The 22,369-nt window shown below is 44.5% G+C and overlaps 2 protein-coding genes across 6 annotated transcripts in view; one reads left to right on the plus strand and one right to left on the minus strand.

Moving 5' to 3' along the window:
• Window positions 1–11,865, minus strand: part of Cep57l1 (centrosomal protein 57 like 1) — a 57,418-nt gene extending 45,553 nt beyond the window's left edge. For 3 of the 5 annotated variants that reach the window (XM_032888809.1, XM_032888806.1, XM_032888805.1), the window contains exon 1: window positions 11,519–11,692. In XM_032888809.1, coding sequence (XP_032744700.1) covers window positions 11,519–11,638 — 120 coding nt within the window. In that variant the 5' untranslated portion in view covers window positions 11,639–11,692. Of the gene's footprint in view, window positions 1–655; window positions 738–11,518; window positions 11,693–11,764 lie in introns of those variants that run through there. The other 2 variants (XM_032888808.1, XM_032888807.1) reach the window with 2 other exon arrangements.
• A 73-nt stretch (window positions 11,866–11,938) lies between these two features.
• The window catches only part of Sesn1 (sestrin 1), a 104,856-nt gene continuing 94,425 nt past the window's right edge, over window positions 11,939–22,369 (plus strand). The window contains exon 1 of the mRNA XM_032888385.1: window positions 11,939–13,228. Within this exon, the coding sequence (XP_032744276.1) occupies window positions 12,950–13,228 (279 nt within the window). The 5' untranslated portion in view covers window positions 11,939–12,949. The remainder of the gene's footprint in view (window positions 13,229–22,369) is intronic.

Consider the following 22,369-nt stretch of genomic DNA (forward strand, 5'->3'; position numbering starts at 1 on the left):
AAGGCATAAGGTTCAGTGGGTAGGGAAGGAGGGGTGGATAAAGAAAGAGAGAAGTGATGAATGCTATCTTAGGAAACCCTCAGTGAACTAACAGAAGGTATATGAGACATGAAAACGTTTCTGTTTTACATACTAAAACACAAACTGTAAAGACGTGTCAATCAGCACTTGAAAAGTATTATGTACAAAGTGTCTACAAATCACATTTGGCTTACAATCTTAAAAGTATAGTTACTATTATTAAAATAATTCCACGTAAGGAAACAGGTAAAATGACTAGCTGATTTGGTTAAAGGTCTTCAGGCAATACCTGTAGTATCCTTTTCTGACAGTTCACTGGTGCGGGTCGGTCGTTTGAATGAGAACGGCCTCCACAGACTCATACACATGAATGCGTACGGCACCAGGGAGTGAACTGTACTAAAGGATTAGAAGGACTAGGAAGGAGTTATGGCTATGAATGCCGCAATGCTCCCTCTGATGATGAAAATGGACTAAACTTCTGAAACTATAAGCATGATCCCAATGAAATGTTGTCTTTCATAACAAGTGGCCTTGGTCAAGGTCATGGTGCCTCAATATTCTCTATGACTTTAGATTAAAAACAAAACCACCGAGGGGGCTAAAGAGATGAGTCCATAATTTATTAACGTACTTGTTGCTCTTGCAGGGACTTGGGTTGGATCCCAGCACACACTGGGGCTGACAGCCACCCATAACTTGCTCTCCTCTGATTGCTGAGAACAGCAGGAACACATGTGGTACACGGACAACATTAAGGAAAAACATCATATGCCTAAAATAAATAAATCTTTAAAAAAAGTTTTTCTTCAAAATAATATATTTTATATTAACTTCTTATTTAATTCAAAATTCGCTAAGTTTGCGCTCCCTAAGTGTGGTAGGTGGGTCAACTACTACAGCTGCTCACGCGCGCATGCCAGCTTAAGCTTGACATTTCCCGATCTACAAGCACGTGAACAGAGGAACATTTATGCACAATTCAATTCGTACAATTTCCAAAGGAAACATTAGAGCTACTAGAATTATTTTTTGTACAAATAGGCCTACTGCAGAGATCACAACTGAGAAAATCATAAAACACTTTAAAAATGACACTCTGGAGGAAATTCTCCAGGGGAATTCTGTTCTCTCCACTAAAGAGAACCACACACATATACACTCATGAATAATTTTTTTCCCTCTCCCCATCTAATAAAGCCTCTATTTCCTGTAACGATGAATGAAATTAACAACAGATGGCTACTGACGTTACTAATTATAACTTACACAGCCAACTGTCATTAATAAAAGCCAGAATTTTGTTGGATACATTATAGTTTATCTCATTTAATGTAGTGCTTTAAACACAATATTATTTTAGCAATGGCTGCACACTTATACTCCTCTACAGCTCTTTAGAAGCAAGAAATACATCTTTTTCATTAACCAGCTATGCCCTGGGCTTCTTAGTAGTTGTTCAATAAGCTTGTTTGTTTATTCAATTAATATAGTGAAAATATGTAAAACACAATCTATCCCAGTCTGATGGGATATACTCAGTTCAAACACTGACCACTACACTGCATCTCCTACATAACATCTCTGAAATTCAGATTTACTAGTAAACTATATTTGGCAGTATTTCTCCCTGATTTTGTGGACTATAAAATAATTCTATGATTTATAATTTCTGGCTTCTTACATTTAATGAATAAAATCTTCGCAGAAATATAAATCAAAGAACATTTTTCTGGGCCTAGAGAGATATCGCAACAGAGAGGAGGCCTTGCTGCCCTTGCAGAGGACTCACACTCATGTGGTGCACACACGCAGATGCTGACAAAGAGCCGTACATATAAAATTTTAAAGAGAATATTTTTTGTAGCCAGTGAGATGGCTCAGTAACAAAACTTTTCACCTAGCTGGAGGAGCTGTTTCAATCTCTGAGACCCACGTGGTGGAAAGAGAGAATGGACCCCTCCAAGTTGTCTTCACAAGGCTCCTTGGCATCCATGTACCTCCTCATAAACATATACATTCAAAACAAATGAAATGGAATACATTTAAACAGAACGATTTTTCTAATGCTGTTAGGTAAAGGGGCAAATATACAAAATGGGGACTATCTATAACTGTGTAAGGCATCATGGAGTTATACATAAATAACTCTTTTGCCTATCAAATCAATGTGTTATAAGCAGAAAGACATCTCATTAACTGTGTTCTCAGAAGATTGATAAAGATGAATTTGATTATTTGCATGAAAAATGTAATTAGTACCTGGGACAAATGGGGAAAGGAGCAAGCTCTACACCAGTGTCTCAGGTTTCTGTCGCCGACCAAAAGCAATCTGGAGAAGAAATCATGTTACACTTCCATGTAACAGTTCGTCACTGAGGAAATCAGGGCAAGAACTGAGGCAGAAGCGAAGGGGCAGGCAGGGCCTGGAGCACAGTCCACGAAGGGATGCTCTTACTGATTTCTTACAGACCCAGACCTAGGGGCCATACTACAGAGGGCTGGGTCCTCCCACATCCATCGTCAATCAAGGAAACGGCCCTCACACGCCTAGGGCTAATCTGACCGGGGCGGGCGAGCCCCAGCTGAGACTCTTCCTTCCTCGGCTACGCTAGTGTGTGTGACGCTGACCAACACTAAGGAGCACAGAGTGCAAGGAAAATTACACCAATATCAATATCTATCTATCTATCTATCTATCTATCTATCTATCTATCTATCTATCTATCTATCTATCTACAGCAGACTTCATTTACACCAACAGTCTACTCTCCAAAACAGAAATTAGGAAAAAATCCACGCAGAAGAATCTCCCCCACGCACAGCAAGTTCTTAGGAATATGTCTAACCATAGAAGGGAAAGACCTCGAGAATCCCAGGATTCTGAAAAGGAAGTCACAGACTACCGGACAACGGGGAACACTCCCTGTCCCTAGGTAGGCAGACCAACACTAGATGTCTGACTGTCAGGGTTAACGCAAGGATTAGTGCAGCACCTGTTACACCCTTCCTGTCCTCGTTCTCAAGTACCTTAAGAACCCATATAGAACCACAAACCCAAAGACACTCAAGCACTCCCAAGGAGTAAGAACAGGGCCAGAGGCAGCACAGCACCAACTGCAGGCCTCATAGAGCTGTAGTGACAGAGGCAGTCAGGTGCTGCAGACACAGACGGCAAGGCTGAGCATTGTGACAGAGGTTATGCCCACTTACTGTTCGACAAAAAGGGCGACAACATACATTGGGGGAAGGGAGAAGAGAGCCAATCCAACAGATGGAGCTGGCAAAGCCGGCTTTCCACCTGCGGAAGAATGGATTCTCTCACTTTCTTCAAAACCAGGTCAACGGGTCAGAGACTGATTTACAACCTAGAACACTGACATGGAAGAAAAACGCAGAGGACGTTGCTCAGGACACTGGGGGTGGGGGTGGGGGTGGAGGGGAGGCTTCTTAAACAGAACCCAAGAGTGAGCGAGCGCAGGGACTAATCCCAAGTGGCAAAGGTGGGCCTCTATGAAAATAATGTTTCTTTACAACAAGGGAAACAATCAGCAGAGTTGACAGCCCACAGAATGATGCTCACTTCCGACAAGGGACTACTATCTAGAATTCGCAAAGAAATAAAACTGCCAATCCACAAATGACTAAATTAACTAAGTAGGCAGTTTTAAAAAAGAAAGGAAGGAAGGAAAGAAAGAAAGAAGGAAGGAAGGAAGGAAGGAAGGAAGGAAGGAAGGAAGGAAGGAAGGAAGGAAAGACTGGAAATAACTATCGTAAAGAGCTCAATATCCCTAGCCATCACAGAAAGGAAGTCAAAATTACATTGAGACATAATGTCACTTCACTTAGAATGGCTAGAATCAAATCTAACAACACATGTGGAAGAGGATGTGGAGAGAAAGGAACCCTTATCCAGTTTAAGAGTGAGGGTGGAAACTAATACAGAGATCGTGAAAATCAGCTTGGAGCTTTCCGAAGGGTTTTAAAAAGAGGACTACCATATGGCCCAGCTATTAATTCCCAGAGCTCCATGCCCTACCACGGAGATATTTGCAAAAAATCGATATAATTTTTTTTTTTTTGGTTCTTTTTTTTTTTTTGGAGCTGGGGGCGAACCCAGGGGCCTTGCGCCCTAGGCAAGCGCTCTACCACTGAGCTAAATCCCAACCCGATATAATTTTTAATTGCAAGAAATATGACTGTCTAATAGAAAAATCTAAGATAAGCTAGACAGTTTATCTAGAAAATGTAATTTTAAGAATGTTTGTTTAGCTGGACATGTTCTATACCTATGCTCTCAGACTGAGGCTTGGGAGAGTATTGCCAGTTGAAGGACAGCCTGGACTACATTACAAAGTCCTGCCGCAAAAAAAAAAAAAAAAAAAGTATATTCACACATACCACAACAAAAACCAGTGGGAACTGTAGGGACAATGCGAATAAAGGTAATTAGACTGGGGGTCCTGTCCTGAAACCCACAGGACAGAATAGTCTAGTCTAGAAAAAAGACTCCTAAATATGGGAATGCTGCCTAGAACATATGTATGCCAGGATAACATGCTATCCACACTGTAAGACTAGGTATATCTTCTCTATGCCAAGTTAACCTAACCACGAATTCCAACAAGACTTACCCACACGTGCACAAGGAGTGAGTAGCTGTTTTAGAAGGAAACAAAGAACGTGTTACAGACTTTAAGAGGATATGTCTTTAATAAGACAATCTACAAGTAAAAATTGAAAATGAGTAAGCTTGGTGCTACATGGCTAAAACTCCAGTATGCAGGGGCTGAGGCAGGAAGATCACCAGTTCAATTGCACCAATAAACCCATATAGAAATGTTTAAACTAGCCTTTTATATAACAGAACCATCACTGACAGATAAACAGTACTGTCCGGGGATTAAAGAAAAACATGACTATGGAAAGAAGATAGGCAAGAGTCAGCTCAACTTACCAGGAAAATGCAAACTAAAACGGAAATAAGTGGGTCCTATTTAGGAGGCTGAGGCAGAATTGGTAGAGCTTAGAAATCCAGGTAAGTAACATTTAGAAGAGCATTTCTCACCAGATAAGACAGTCAGGAAGACTCAAGACACTGTTCATTGCAGAGGGTAGAGAGAATACACTATTACTGATATTTCTAAAGTTTTTTTTTGTTTTTTTTTTTTTTTTGCCATTTATTTATGTATCCATTTAGGAAACTAGTTTTTGATGTAGAATCCAGGCTTGGTTCAAATCCAGATCCTCTCGCTCCAGCAGCCTGAGTGCTGGGACTGCAGGCATGTAATGTGAAGCCCAACCAACTCTGATTTTGAAGAAACTCCATTTCGTGCGAGACCAGGGGCAAAACTCCAATTCCAGGAAGGAAATCACAGAGTCCCCGGAAGCAAGTGTCCTATGGCAACGCCCTACTCTAGAACGGTCAGTCAGGCGACAACAGCAGGGTCACGGTACACAGAGGTACACAGATAACCTTAGGCGTCCTGCAGAGAACAGACTCCTTAGCCATCTTGTTTGTAAGGTGTTTTGTCCCCGAGTTCAGTTCCTGCAGCGTATGCCAGAAATGAAGTTCTAAAAATATTAACTTCTTGACCCATATGTCCCCAAACTTCTGTTAACTATAATAAATACCCTGTACCCCTAGACTTGGGGCTCTCACTCTGACCCACTTGGACAGGAGGGAGGGTGAGAGACCTTGCTCAAGAGCTCCTAATAAAGACCCTGAGTGTTTACATCAGAGTCGGCTCCTTGGTAGTCTTTGGGGTCCTGCAACTTGGGCATAACATTGACACCATGCCTAGTACTTCACACTTACAATTACATAGGATCCAATCTTACTTCTCTATGTACCATTACAGGATATTTGAATACTGTATATAGGAAAACAAATCGTTAGCATGACATGAGAGCTTAGAAAGATGCTGCCCTTGTCGCCTGTGGTTAGGTGTGTCCTGTAGGGCTGCACTTTGGGCGTGCCTCTAAAGCCTCCACAGGTAAGAACGCTAAAGAATGGAAAGTACATGCCTATTTTAAGGCAAGCTGCTTGGGAGAGGTCTCGTGGTCTTTGCTCAATGACCTGAGGCAAAGTCAGGTGCACGGCCTTGACCTGCCCCACCCTAAAGGCGAACCAGTGAATTAGGATGAGGCTGGATGATTTCAAAGAAACACAGAAATAGCTTGACATTCAAGAGCCAACTATATAGTAGCCCAATGTGTGTACGTATGCAAACCTCCTCTCAGGCAGAGAACCAGAAACTAGCCACAGTATGTATGTGTCTGAAGACACCTTCATTACACCGGAATGAAAGCTGAGGAGCCGCGGCTCAGGAGGCCAGGGCTCAACATTAAGTGACCACATTGTCTACCTAATCTCAGGTTCTGAGGTAACAGTTTCTTGTACAACCTTCCTACAGAAAGACAGACAACACTAGCAAGAAGACTGATGTGCTAATTACTTGGTAGGTATTTCAAAGGATGTTTATGAATTATCAAGTTTTGTCTCAGCATCGTCCTTTCAGTAAGAACTTCTAAAATGTGCATCACACACACATATGGTTTATGAGAGTGGCTACAAGCTGTGTTTCAGCTCATCCGACAAATGACGTCTCTCAGCAGAAAGTCCAAGATCTAATAGTTGTTTGGCCCACAAGGCTGGATAGCTCAGGTGGCTCCAGTATATGTCATCTGAATCCTGAAGAAGCCGGCTCTAATGCCAGGGAGACGAGGACAAGCACCCAGAAGGCAAAGGCGTCCCTCTTCCCCATCCTTTATATAGGCCACCATGAGAAGGTGTGGCTGAGGTTTTAGTGTCTGCCAACCTCAAAAGATCCAATTAATCAAAACTCCTTCATAGCCATCACCTCGAGCCTTTACTCCTACTGAAGGAACCCCTGCACACCAGTAAGATGTCCAACTAACATCTGTGCTAGCCTTTACTGTTCTTCAGAGCACCGTCCAAAGACTTATTTTAACTAAAACTGTTTCCTGGAGCATAAGCACTGAGTAGGTCTGCTGTGGCAGCATCAGGCCAGCGGCTGGCTGGAATTTAAAATGATGTTGTAATGCTGCACGGTTCAGCAAACTATGGTTAATGAGCAACGACACAGTGTACAAGGATAAGCGTGTGGAAGATGCCATCGGTGGACTAAACACACGAGAAGGATGGCCGAGGTGTGGTCGCATGGTTGAGATCTGTTCTCAGCATTTTTATGGCGTTGGTTCCACCCGAGTCACAGAACTGTTTGCTCTGCAGACGTCTCATAAAAGTGCAGCTTTCACCACCTCCTTCCATGCACCAACCACCCAGCTTTGTTCATCAGCATACGAAGTACCTCTGAGAGGAGAAAACACCACGAGTGTTTCTGTGCCATTCACTCCCCGCACCCCACCTACCTCCCACACAAGGGCTTGCTCACTGACTCAGGCTGGTCTTGAACTGCTGACCTTCCCGCACCAGCTCCCAGCCTGCTGGGATAAGGAGATGTGCACACACACTGAGCACCACCAAGCGTAAGCGTGTGTGTGTGTGTGTGTGTGTGTGTGTGTGTGTGTGTGTGTGTGTGTGTGTGTGTGTGTGTGGTCCGTGCTAGGCCCCAGGCTACTGAGCTTTCGTCTGACTGAGCAGACCCGGCACTGGATGCTCTGAGATGTGCAGCTTTCCCCTCTGCCCAGGCCTTAGTCACAGTAAGGGAATCTGGAACTGAAAGCTGCATCTGTTACACACCGGCCAGCAAAGATACGGCTCAAAGAAGAGCACATTGGTTTGTCTGTTCTCTAATCAGGGGAATTCTCTGAGCAAGAACTATTTGAGCTAAGATCTTCAGAGGAAGAGGAGTCAGACAAGAAGAGGCGTCTAGACAAAGGAAACAAGGACAGAGATTCTGTATCTCTATTTACTGCCTTTGGTTAAAAAAGAAGTCTACCAGCCTTTTTGCACTCTTCGCCCAAACTGCTGTTATCAAGATGGCCCCTGACCTTTCAAACAACAAAGTTGCAATTTGCAAAAGCTTAATTGGTCTTTATTTTCAACTCTGGAATGGAGCAACACTTCATTCCATCAAATAAGCTGAGCATTTCATTGGCTCGCACAGACGTTGGTTCCATAGCTAGGGAGGCTAAAACACAGCAGAAACAAGAGCAGACTGGTCTCTTCAAAGTCACTTTCCACCAGAAGAGATCAGGACAGAGATGAGTCAGAACAAAAGAAAGTAACTGGTTAACCCCAGGTTCCTTCATGTTACCATTTGGAAGGACTGAAGAAAGCAGGCCTCAAAGCAGATTATTATACCCACTGGCTAGCTTGAAACTCCCTCCCTCTTGTTCTCCTGATTTCTCAGGTCAGACAGCGACTTAACTTCAGTCTGGATATATAGAACATTAGCATGGGTGGCCACTTTAATTTTTGGGGGTAGGGGAGGGTCTGACCTGGGGGAATGGATGGGGGTGGGGGGCAGACACAAGAGCTCAGTTCCAAAGCAATGGCTTCTGTAACCTCTATTAAAAGTCTCCACAGTGGTCAATTAGTCCTTATGTCACTGGACCTAGACAGCATTTAACATAGCCATTCCTTCCTCTTCTCTTTCTTCATTTTGCTTCTAGGACACGTGAGGGTTTTCTCCTCTACACTGGCCACTCCTTCAGAATCACTTTGTGGGTGACTTCAAATCCACTGAACGTCATAGAGTACCTCCTTCGGCAAAATCACAACCATTTCAAAACATTACACTGAAACCTCAAACCGTCTTCCTCATTTCTCTTCCATATCCCAAAGCAAGTGGCCAATCTGCTGACCTCTTCCCTATCCTATATACCAACATGCAACTTCTCCATGACAGCAACTCATGCTTTCTTTTGTTTTACTGTCTTGTTTCCTGTGGAACAGAGTCTCAATACAAACTCCTGCCTTCATGCCCCCGCCCCAGCTAGAGGATGACAGACGTGGACCACTCAGTCCAGTTTCAAAAGCCTTATTTTCAAGTAGTTCCGTAGCACAGGTCCCTCTCTGTCCAGTCTTCCCCTGTCTCCTCTGCCCAGACCTCATGTCCCTCTGGAATCTTTAGTCCCACTGGGATGATTAAATTGGATGACCTTCAGAACTCCCAACAGCCCTTGGTTTTGATGATTCATTAGATGATTTGATGATTTGATGTAGCATCAGAGAATGCAAAGCACATAAATTAACTCGGAGAAAGGTAACTGGAAGGGCCTACAAACAAAACACCTCACGTCCCCAAACAAAAACCATGGCCCTTGGTCCCCTGTGATGCTCTGGAGAATTAAGCCCACCCAGAACAAGGCAGAGAAAACTCCACACCACTCCCCCTCCCAGTACGGACTCTCTGCTCACTGTCTGCATCATCCCCCACAATAGCAGAGTCCTTTGTACCCCACCCGCGCACACACACCAGACTGGAGGCTAAACCATCTTCTCAGTATTGCAGGCCTTTGGATAAAGGCAACTCCACCCTGCTAGCTCATCTTCTAACAGCTGTCCCGAGGTGGCTGAGGTGGCTGATGTGGGCAGCCAGCACATACAAGCCATCAAGGATCCTCCTCAGACTGAAAGGGGAACCTTTTCTCCCCAGTCAAGGACTTTTCATTCCTTTCCAATTTGCTCATTGTTTCCTTTGCTATGCACTCTTATTTGCTCTCCTAGACTACAAGCTCAGTGCTGCCCTACTGAGCAGAAGGCGGTCAGCAGGCACTGGTTGGCTGAAGCCTTGTGCTATTCATTTGGCCTTCATTTTCCTTGGGATGAAGACTTCTCTGACTTTCTAAGATTGGGCTAAATGTTCCCATAGCCAACAATATCAAATAGTATCACAACTTATTTTATACATTAATTTTCCAATACGATGAGGGGTTATGTCTTTTCCACTCGCCTGTGGTGGGATTTTAATCCAGCAACACGGCTACTCAGGTTAGAACACTGACATGCCCTTAGCATACACCTTTTAGCCCAAACAATGAAGGTAAAGTTAGTTTGTAGAAGGAAGCAGCCATGTTTGAAAGTGACGTCTACTTTCAAACTGAGAGGCAGACAAAGTGACGAATCAGAAAAAGATTTGATAGAATAGGATATGCCCAGCTCTCAGGAGAAGAGAAAGGAGAGAGGCAACATACGAGGGAGCAGAGGAGAGGGAGAGGAAGGAAGGGGGCTTTACTGGGAGAGTTTTACAGAGGCAGGTTGAAGAGAGAACAAGTTAGACACAGGGAAAGACTGAATGAGCCAGAGGATGAGAAGGAGCAGAAGGTTAGAACAGTTCGCTAGAGTGAGTGAGTTTGACGCCAAGCAGAGTAATTCAGTCAGAAGCAAGAGATGCCAGTTTGAGTCAGTCAGCATGGAGAGGAGTTTGAGTCAGAACAGCTGGGCGCTGAACCAGCCAGCCAGCGTTCAGAGAGAGCCAGGAAGGGCGAGCTTATTCAGCAGTAAGTCTCAGAAGCTGAAAACATTCTAGGCTTCTACAGAAGCTAGAAGCTTCTAGGATTAGTCCTAGGTTAGCAGATGAAGGCAGTAAGCTTCCAGACAGCAATTACATCAAGCGAATAGAAGTCACTGTTATGCTTTTCTACATGTTAAAAGCCTCATTAGTTTTTATAATGTTTTTGGATTTATGTATGAGTGTATAGAGGGCATCGAACCTTCTGGGACTGGTTATAGATGGCTGTGAGTTGCCAAGTTGGAGCTGAGAATCGAACTCAGGTACTATTTAAGAACAAGCCTTCTTAACAACCGCCCCATCTCTCCAGTCCCTGATCAATATTTTATGATTGCGTTTACTCTGTAAAACAAAGGATTAAAATCTAATCCGATTACCAGTCTTACTAGAAAAACCTTCCGAATCTGAGTTTTCTCAAGTATAAACACTTCACGACACCTTCAGAGAAATGTCCACATCACTCGAAGACAACACATTTGGGAGGTTTTTATGGGCTTCTTTTCATACAGAACCTTTCAAAGCTTGTAAAACTTCGAACCTAAGGACATTCGGGAGTTCTTTCCGGTCTCACACAAAACAGACTTGCTTTCAAAGATCCCTTCGGATTCTATTTGACTTAGCAAAAACACAGCGCAAAACACACCCCTGTAAGAACAAAGGTGCAATTGCAATGCTTAGTAGGGATTCCTAATCCATCCAGAACTGGCTCCGTAAAATTCAAACGAGTGTGACATCCGGAACGTAGGGCTCAGAGGGCTGTTCTCGAATCTTACAGATCCCGTGCAAGAGGATTGCGGAAGCAGCGGCGTCGTTTGTTTGTTTTTCCCAGCTTGCCTGTCTTAAGGCTGCTCCTCGACCTTCCAAACAATTATCCCCAAATCCTTGCTCCAGTCACCCACCAAAAAGTGTTGAGCACCTGCACTATTTCTCTCCCGGCAAGCCATTGGGGAAAGGCTCTGGAATGAAAGAAAGCAATCCCAGATGGCTTCAGCACCAAAATTTCAGGGGAAAACCATTTCCAACGAGCGGCTCACAGCCAAGCCTACCACGCTTACCAGACAGACGCTCCCAGTTAACCAAGGCCTCCAGAACCGTTGGTTCGCGGGCAAAGACGAGTGTCGCGGTGGCATCTGGGAGTTGTATTTTCTGTCGCAAACAGAGCGCGTCGGTAGCATTACAACTACATTTCCCGAAAGCCAACGCAAAGACGCCCTGCCTACTGAATCTGGGGCTTGGCTGTCACTAATTTTTAGGCTAATCTTTAATTATATCCCACTTATACTAGGAATACTACAAAGCACCTTTATTTGTTCGTTTTTTCTTGTGCGATAAACATCTCCGGGCATCCGTACTCCTTAATTTTCTTTACCCTTCTTCAAGCCAGCGCCTCCAAACGTCGAGAACGGACAACGCCGCGGAGAGCGCATGCGCTTTGGCTGGCGTCGCGCATGCGCAGCAGCCGGCCTTAGCCGGCGGCGCGCGTTGGACTCGGGGTCCGGAGGTACTCTGCCCGAGGGCGGGGCTGCTTCCAATGGCTGCCTTTGCGGGTCGCGTGTGCCTGGGCGGAGAGGCAGGCATGGGGCAGGGGCGGCTCCCGGCGGTCCCGGGCGGGGACAGGGGAGGGGCTGGGTGTGAGGACCCCGTCTCCCCTCCCTGCTCCCGCCTTCTGGGCCGAGCCCCACCGACGGGGCTGGGCGAAGGGGCGGGCTCTGTGCCTGGGGCCCTGTGCTTCAGCAGCGCAGCCCGGGGCTCGATGACTGCTGGGTCGCAGGGTGCCCTCTGGCTTGGCGGAGGTGCGCGAGGACAGAGGGGTAAGAGAAGCACGGCATACCCCGGAAGACAGGAACCGGCAGGGTCGGGGACGCCGCCCTCTGTCGCCGCTGACACAGTGACTGGTGGGCACTGGAGTCCCCGGAGCACCGGAGCCTCAGGCCCCAGCAGCTAAGGGCCAGGGTCTACCGCCTACCCCGCCAGCAGCCCGCCCGCTGCCCTGCCGAGGCGCTAGGAGGAGCCGACGGGGGCGGAGACTGGTGTCGGAGGAGGGCGGGGTGGGAACACTAGAAAACTGGCCGCTGCACAGACAAAAAATAAAAAAATCGCATGGCTGGAGAACCTTCTACTGTTACCAGCCTTTTGGGACCAAGCACGGAGTTGACAGCTCCACAACGCGAGGATATCCGCTGACCCTGCGACACGGAGAGCACTTCCCTGAGACTCCCTGTCCAGCTAACCAGCTCTGTGAGATTGCAACTTTCCAAGTTGGTTCTTTTCCATCTCTGTCAGAAGACTGCCCTTTCGTGTGGGAGAGGGTGCCTGGGTGAACCGCCTTGTGGATCGATTTGAAAGCATCAACTTTAAAAAAGCACGTGTGATTCCCAGTGCCATCCAGACGCCCGCTTTCGTGACCGCTGGATTTTTCTGACTTTATTCTTAACCAATCTCTCTCTCAAAAAGACTGAAAAAGAAAAAGCTCACGATTGTCAGTCATGGCCGAAGGAGAGAATGAAGTGAGATGGGAGGGTCTGTGCAGTAGAGACCCAACTACTAGAGAGACAGCACTGGAAAGCGTTAGGCAGATTGTTCTGAGAAAAACCGAGTACCTTCGTTCTGCCAAAGAGACACTTTCTCGACCTTCGGACGGGCTTTCAAATGGTGTTTCTTTGGATGGGATGAATAAACTTCTTGCCCATCTGCTTATGCTCTCCAAGAGATGTCCCTTTAAAGACGTGAGAGAGAGAAGCGGGTTCATTCTGAAGAGCGTCGAGGTAAGAGCGTTTTAGACTGACTTAGACGGTGTGATTTTGACTTGCAGTTAATTCACTGTCGCCTTTGCTTCCAAGGGGTAACTAACTGGATTGGCTGTTAAAACAGCATCACTAGGCATTGGGGGGGGGGGGGGCTCTGTAAAACACTGAATGTTGGGCCCAAATGGAACAGTCTAAGCTAAAAACGGTTTCAAAAATAGATGAGCAAGGATTGTTTTTACGGTGTTTTCGGCAGAAATGTCATTGCCTGTGGAGTACAGTACTTATGAAAGGTCGGGTTAGCTACAAGTCCCGTCTTTGTTTTTCTGTTTGTTGCCAAGTGTAGCCAGTGCACTTTTCACGTTGTTACAGTGTCCTGTGTGGAAAGTTTCACACTGAAGGCCTCAAAAACGAGGAATTGCATGAAATGCTTGTTAGTTGTTCAGGGAGACTGGCAGGATAATGTTTTTCTGGCTCTTTAACAACAAAGACAGGATTTCATTTTCTAAAAGCATCCTAAACCAGAACTAGAAAACAATAATAAAAAAAGCAGCTTAAGTCATAAAGAAGGTCCAGGTTGGAAGGTTGGACCCAAAGTTAGGTGTTTAGCAGTGTACTCTCAATCCTCCCAGGAAGCTGAGGAATAATACCACCACAAGTTCGAGACCGCTAGGTCAGTACATGGATATATATATATCTCCATCAAGACCCTGCTTTGGGTGGGGGCATGGGAGGGGCAGGGAAATTTGGGTCCAGGTAAGGCATTTGGTGAAAATACTTGGCTGTTGAGCTATTTTTTGTCTTCCCTTAAATTGTTTCTTTCCGCTTTTCACGTGCAGACCTACTTAAATTGTGAGTGCGGTAAGGTTTAAAATCCTATAACGTCCTGCCATTTTCTCTACAGTCACGTTATCCTTTTTATTAGAAGGTGTGTTGAAATGTGGAGGAACAGGAGAAATGTTTGCACATAGGAAGACTGCTCAGGGACTGGGCATTAGGATGTGACAGCATTCTGTAGTGACTTAGATAAAAGAGGGGCAGTCAGATCCGTAAAACGGTTACTGTAGAAAGCGAAGGGCTTCAAATGTTTCTTACAAACTCTCAAATCAGTTATAGTTCATTCCACAGGCAGGAATTAATTTTCAATAGATGTGCATTCTATCCCTTAGACATAAGGAACTGTTTCTCCTAGACCTCTGTATAGCTATGGTGGTTTCTTCTTAAGTAACGGCATCATCATTGTGTCCATCCAACCTTGCTGTGGGTTGTGTTTGAGTACATGACCTGGAAGTTTCTTGGCTTCTCATCTAGTGTTTCAGGGCTTTGCTCTTCCCCATGTTGTTACTCTGATTCACCTTGGTCTCTTCTTGGTCATTCACCTCCCTGCTCATTTACATTTGAGTGGGAAACTAAATATGTAATGTGTTAAGAGTTACTATCGAGGCTCTGGGGAGTACCTTGCTAAAGATGTGCAGCATCAGTGGTAAGGAAATGCACTAGGGTCAGACCTGAGTTCAAATGCTTCCCTATTCATGGACTAAGTGACCTTCGGCAAGTTCCTTGGCTTTCCTTGTATCCGATTTTCACCTCTAAAATCAGGATGAGAACACAGAGCTTTTGTGAGGTGAGATGGCATGCAAATGCCATCATATCTATCGAATGCACCTCTCCTCTTTCACAAGTGCAATGGACTATGTAAAGCATAGCTCAAGCTTGATTTGTTCTGCAGAGGACACAGGGTTCTATACTGAGGGACTTCCTAGAGGCCTCCATCTCTCTCCACTCCCCATCTATTACTCTTTACTGCTGACATTGTTGCAAGAGGAACTTGGTTTATATTGTTCAGTAAGCTAATGTTGGTAAGTCTCTTCCCCAGAAGGGCTCTTAAGTTCTCAAGTACTCAGAATATTGGCCATGACCTGGAAGCTACTAAGTAAATATCCAGTGGATAAACAAATGTATCTGCCTTCTTGCTGTCTCACATTAACTTGCAGAGATGAAATTTCTATTTTATGGAGTTTCCACCCCACAGCATTTATTCATGCATGCATTTGAGCAGCAAAGAGTGAATACCATAGCAAGCACTGGGGGCCAGTGGAACAATTTGGATGTTGCCAAAGGGTGACAGGCCATAAAGAAGCAAAGGGAGAGTTCCTGGAGGCAAACACCTGTAAAGAGATTTAATATTCACTCACTCACTCACTCACTCACTCACTCACTCACTCACTCACTCATTCATTCATTTATTTTGAGTCAGGCTCTCCTGCCTCAGCCTGCCAGGTGCTAGTGTTGTGGATATACACCACGCTTTTCTTATGACTGAGATTGCTGTAGAGATCCAGGCCTAGAAAATAGTTTGTATGAAGGTTTCAAGGCAAGAGCGAGGAACTGAGTTCTGAGACTTGCCAGTGATTTAGGATGGTTCACGTTCACAGTTTGAGGGGAGTACGGAATCTAAGAGCGTATGCTCCGGAGTCAGACAGACCTGGCTTGGATACCTCATTATCTGTACAACCATGAATAAGATTCACATTGCCCTCAACTCAGTTTCCCTATTGCAAAATGGGGTGATGCTGGTAGTTCTCGCCTCACTGTGCTGCTGAGAGAGTTAAATGGAATAGCGCCCGCAAAGTGCCCGGCACCTAAGAGGTGCACTGTAATGGTAGACACTGTATTGTTTCCAGGCAAGACCCAGGTCCCCGAGGGACTGGGCAATGTTAAGGCATGTAGGTGTTCACCCAGGACAATGGGAAGCCACTGGCGCTTTGAGCAAGAGGGTAATATGATTGCTAGTGTTACAAAGATGGTTCTGGAAGATGGAAAGTGTGTGTACAGGGTCAGGAGGGGATGTGTCGTATCAGTTACAAGGTGGTTCTGTGGCAGACACAATAGTGGACTGCCATGTGATAGAAGAGGAAAAGCAAACAAACGTGAGTGATAACAAGGTGTCAGAATCCATGGGAGATGACTTCCAAATGCACGGAAGAAATGAACATAAAAGAACTTGCCGTTTGAATTACTTGGTGAATAATGACAGACTGGTGGGTCCACTGAGGAGAAAAATTAGTTTTCCCATCTCCACACTGAGTGAGGTTCAGCTGTCTCGGAGGCGCCCGAAAGGAAGTCACCCCTCAATGGGTTTGTGTCTCTGCTTCCACTGTATGGCTTTCGCCGTCACTTCTCAGACTTCCCCAGCCTTTCGCCTCTCTGCCCACTGCATAGCTGCAGAGCCATTTATCTACCTGCACATCTGACCGCCTCACTCACTGTCTGACCCCACTATGATAGAATACAGCCTTACCATGGCTGACTCCACCTCCCTCCAGCCTCGCTGCCTCCTCGTTGTTCACTCTGGCCTCACGTGGACGCTGAGTTGGAGTCAGTGCTCCATGGTACTGTCTGTCACTCAGCTCGGAGGACTGGTCAGCAAGGAGAACTATGGATTGATCCCAGGTGACCACTAAACCTATAAAAATTGCCACATTTGTAGACAACAGCCTTTTATCACCTGTTATCAATTTGTTGACTTCATATGAACAACGTATTAAAATCTATGTGACAAATGTTCTAGAATTACTGTGTGTAAGCACCGTACTTGGAATTGGAGGAGCAGGGAAATGGTTCCCTGCATCTCAGCAGTTCTCTCTCTCTCTCTCTCTCTCTCTCTCTCTCTCTCTCTCTCTCTCTCTCTCTCTCTCATTTTTGCTGAATCTAAAAGCAGTCCCGTCATACATCTTTATGACCTCAGGCCCACTTCTGGGTCACTACTGAGCTGTAGTCCTGATGTCTGTCAATAAAATTAGGTAAAATATAAGTGCACATATGATCACAAGATTATAGAGGGAAAATACATAAACTTGCTGGTAATTAACAGGAAAAGGAGGTAGATTTAGATTAAGTGATTAAATACTTTGTTAAATGAAGTGGGGAGGATTTATGATTTAATGATGTGTGAGTATTTCTCCCAGGAAGCAATGGAGCTTGAAGCATTGCACATGACACACGTTAATGGTTCTCAGAGCACCTCTCAGTGTCATCAACCCAGTAACTGTAGCGTGTACGTGTATTGTAGACAGGCTTTGTTTTTACTTGTTCTGATTTCTCAAAGGGACGATTCCATTCTGATCAGTTGTTTACAATTTGTTGACGTAGCCATCTCTGCTTCCCGCCTGCAGCCCTGCTTTCCTGTGTCCCAGAGAAGAAAGTGTTTCCCTGGAGACTTTGCCTCAGCCTCTGTTGATCATAGTGGCCATGTTCCTCTCTATGCCGTCACTGGCAAGAAGTCGGACACTGTTACTTTAGTCTGGGTTAATAAGCGTTCCGGCCCTAATAACCAGGAGACCCCGTCCATCACCGGACAGAATGGGTGCTGGTGAGAAAGGAAGGAGCGGGGAGGACAATCACAGGTGCCTTTACCTTGCTGCACTTGGACAGGACTGCATAGTATAGCATTTGGACTTTATTAGGTTAGAAGTGTATTTAATTCACTTCTTATGGGAACTATAAATCAGAATAACATAGCAGAGTAGGAATGTTCTAGGAGCAGATTTGGTCTTTTGTTTGTTTTGTTTTATTTTGTTTTGTTTTTGAGACAGGGTTTCTCTGGCTGTCCTGGAACTTGCTTAATAAACTAGGCTGGCCTCAGACTCAGAGATCTGCATGCCTCTGCCTCCTGAGTGTTGGGATTAAATGTGTGCACTGCCACACCTGGCAGATTTAAAATAAGTTCTGCTTTGCTTTCCTTTTCACTGCCCTGTAGTCAGAACCAGAAGTTTAAGTCAGACACACAGCCCTCACTCTTGCTCCTCTCTTAGGTGTGCAAGAAGCCTTCCTCTTACACGCCCACAGTTTCATTATCTTTCTCTATACACTGAGCCATCTCTTCCCCAGAAGGCTGTGCGGCTGCCTTCTGTAGTCATTGCTGTCTTCCATGCTCCCTTAGCCACCTTCTGTCCCAATACCGTTTGCTCTCAAGCTTCTGAGTTCCTGATTGCTGGAATGCTGGAAGGACAGGTGTGTGCCATCATGCACAATTAGATGGAACTATTTAACCCCTCCCTCCCTCCCTCCATCCTATTGGCTCTGCTGGTAGAACCCAGGTCTTTGCACATGTTGTATCAGTTGATACTTTTCTCTCCAGCTTACAGGATGAACTGTATCTATTTTATCTACCCCCATGTCCTCTTTACAAAATATAAGCACGCCCTGTCCGTGGTCCCCCTTGTTGTGTACCTTCAGAAAAGTTGAAATGAGAAGCATACATTTTTTTAAAGTTCTTGATTTTCATATATTTTTTCCTATTACAGTGCTTTTTTTTAAAGACCTTAGCCTTTTTTTTTTAAAGATTTATTTATTTATTTATTATATAAGTACGCTGTCGCTGCCTTCAGACACACCAGAAGAGGGCATCAGATCTCGTTACAGATGGTTGTGAGCCACCATGTGGTTGCTGGGATTTGAACTCAGGACCTCTGGAAGAGCAGTCAGTGCTCTTAACCGCTGAGCCATCTCTCCAGCCCCCAAAACACTGTTTTCAAATGTTATTGTAGCATGTTTGTTTTGTTTATAAACGGACTGTGCTGATTTGTATGAAGATAGGATGTTAGACAGTCGAGTGTTAAGTCTCAGTGTCAGGTCATGGGTTATTCATAGCCTCATGGAAGATCTTTGAGACAGCTTAGCTTAATTAGAATTTTTGTCTCAACACCAGCACTTTTGCCCTAGTACACTGGTATGCACAGCTGGTTGGCGGTCAGATATAAAATGGGTTATGAAATAGGTGTTCGTCCTGTGCTCTCTATTTTACCACACATTTACTTTCCTTTTGATAAGCCGTAGGAAATTTACCAAATCTTTTTACTACTTGAATAGATTATGAATTAATAATTAATGTGACTAAAGATTCCTGAGGCCTTTTCTTGGGTAATATCTCGTCATAATAAACAATTGTTCATTGCCTAAATAGGCACTGTTTAATGTTATATATAATTACAAACTTTTCATACTTAGAGACAGGCAGTGTTGATGTTATAGAAGTTGGCATGGATTGGGTCTTAGAATCCGTAAGGGTCTGAGGAGCTGCTGGGTCAGGGGGCTGGTTTTCAAAAGCATAAAAGAGGGAATGCGCTATTGGGAGGCCGTCTGCAGCAAGCAGCCTTTCCCACCAGTCTTTTTTTTTTTTTTTTAAGGCTTATTTATTTTATGTATGTGAGTACTCTGCAGCTGTCTTCAGACACACCAGAAGAGGGCAGGGCATCAGATCCCATTACAGATGGCTGTGAGCCACCATGTGGGTGCTGGGAATTGAACTCAGGACCTCTGGAAGAGCAGTTGGTGCTCTGAACCACTGAGCCATCTCTCCAGCCCTTACCACCAGTCTTAATCTGCTCCTAATCATGTTTTTTCAGTCTTTGCCCCAACACTGGTAAATGGGTCCTTCACAGAGGTCAGCGTGGGATTTATTTTGACCCAGGCTTTCCAGGTCTTATTACATGAAATGAAAAAGACTTCTCATGACCTTGAGGAAATCTCATGACCCAGTCACACCAGCATAGATGGATGGTGTTCTCAGACATTTTATTTTTAAATGTTCCTATATCACTTATTTTGTGCTATACTTTTCAAGTAAATATACTGAGAAAAATTTGAGTTTATAAAAAGGTAAAATAGTATGAAATTTAACAGCACAAGAATTTGTTCTTTCTCATGTCCATTTCATGACTATATACCTTAAAAATCTGATAGAGTACCAAGAAAGATGAAAATACCTCAGAAAGATTAGATACTTTAGTTTTGTATTTTATTTAAACTTTACCTTATTTTAAAGCATATTTCATTTACTTATTAGATTTATTTGTTTTACATTACTTTATGTGCATAGTGTTTTGCTTACGTGTGTGTGTGTGTGTGTGTGTGTGTGTGTGTGTGTGTGTGTACTACATGTGTGTTCTACATGTGTCCAGGGAGGCCAGAGGAGGACATCGATGCCTTGGAAGTGACGTTGGTGACAACAGCCAACTACCATGTTGGCTCTGGGGACAGAGTATGGCTGACTCATCTCTCTAGCCCCATAAACTTTACCTTATTCTTTTTTTTTTTTTTTCTTTTTTTTCGGAGCTGGGGACCGAACCCAGGGCCTTGCGCTTCCTAGGTAAGCTACCTTATTCTTAAGTTGTGCTAAAGAAGGTCTTTCTAGGATTCTAAGTTCTTAGCCACCTTTCTTCTGGGATCTACCTCAGGGCCTCGAAGATGCTCCTCAGGTTACTCCACCACTGACACACATCCCCTTCATACGCATTTAAATCACGCTAACGAGAAGCAAAGTTTATTTATTTTATAGTGTTTAAAGCAAGTTTTACATTCTGTTTTTTATTGGGGGGGGGTACCATGCTGCATATGAGGTCACAGGACAACTTGTGTGCATTGGTTCCCCTCGTGGGTTCTGGGGAGCAAACTGAGTTTGTCAGCTCATATGCGAGACACCATCGAGCTGGCCTGATTTTACTTTTTCATTACCATGTATTAACTATGTATGACAATGGTGTTTATGCCATTTCATGCGTGTACATAATGCCATGTCACAATCATAGTCACCTCTTACTATCTCTTGTCCTCTTCCCAGTCCTACTGATCTCCTGTTTCCAATCAGCCCCCTTTACTTTGCTGTTTCTGCCTGTATGTCTGTATCTGTGTGACTTGATATGTGTTCATTTAATAAATATAAATTCACTTAATGAGCAGTATTCATTTAGTATTTTCACTTAAAAACTGTTTAAATTGACAAGCTGATAAATATTTATCCTTTAAAAATAATTAGCCGTGTGGCTAGGGTAATTTGTCGGTTCTGTGTGTAATACACAGTGGTCTCAGTAGAATCTTAGTTTACAGAGTGCGCATTTGCTATGCTGATGGCTTGGCATCCGACAACATTGCACACTTGTCTTTTAATTTTGCATGATTTCATTTTCCAGCACATTGGCAGGTGTTCACCGTCTATAATTATAACCGAGTAAATTTTCAAATGCTATTCATAGCCCAAACACAGTGAAACATGTGATAGAGGCTGAGCCTTCCAAAACAGCGGTAGAGTGATGTCGTCAGTGTCGCCGAAGGGCACACCTACGAGAAGCCGTTCAGATCTCAGGTGACTTGTGGACAGGGAGGCAGGTCGTCACAGAATAAAACCTCTCCTTGTCCTCGATTCTCAGGGTCTTGGTAGCCATTACACATCAAGTTAAAAGTCTTTGTCTTTTTCATCTAACGAGAGATGCATCAACAGATAAATTATAAAATTTAGCATTTATGTTCTGTTTGGTTAATGACAGTATGAAAAACCAATTTTTTATTGAGACAGTGTAGATTTTTCTATTAAACCTGTTGAAATATTTTATCTCATTTATTCAAAACTTATTGTGTACCTACTGCATACGAAGCACTCTGTTTCCAGGTTTGGGGTCTTGTCTTGTTGTGTTTTGAGATAGTGTTTCACAGTGTAGTCACAGGCCGGAACTGGCCTGGAACTTGCTGTGTAGACCAGGCTTGCCACAGCTCACACAGATCTTCAGCCTTGGCATCCAGAGCGAGGGGCTGGGTTCGAGGCATATGCCATCATGCCTGTTTGAGTCTTTTGATGTAGGAAAGAAAAGGCATAGATTTTTGCCTTTTAAAACTTGGGCCTCTACTTGAGACAAACAAGACCACAACCTTACACTTTTCTTATTCTTGGGTTATTTTAATTTCTAAGAATCATCCTAAATATCCATGGTTTTCCTTTGACTCTAGAAGGTTAAACTGTTATTTCGGAATGGCTTAAAGATCGCACTGGAATTCTTGTCGCAGCCGTGTGCTTGTAAGTTAGCCAGTGGAGCCTCCGTTCTTCACCCAAGAACTGGCATTTGTTACTTATCCTGGGGTGTGATTAGAAAGACTGAAGGTGGAGGCACCAAGGCGCATGGGCCTGCACCGCGCCGTGGTAGCTGCAGAAGCGGGGTTGAGGCAGAGTTAAATGAAGTGAGTACAGGGACTCAGGGAACTCAGGAGGCTCAAGATGTTAAGAGTAAGTGATAGCTGAGTGCTCAGCCCCGAGACATTTATTCACACCCTCAGTACAGCTCAGAGAACATCGTAGGAATGGAGGAAAGAGTGGAGGAGCCGGAAGACAAG

This window comes from Rattus rattus, chromosome 18 (genome assembly GCF_011064425.1).
Source record: "Rattus rattus isolate New Zealand chromosome 18, Rrattus_CSIRO_v1, whole genome shotgun sequence".
NCBI lineage: Eukaryota > Metazoa > Chordata > Mammalia > Rodentia > Muridae > Rattus > Rattus rattus.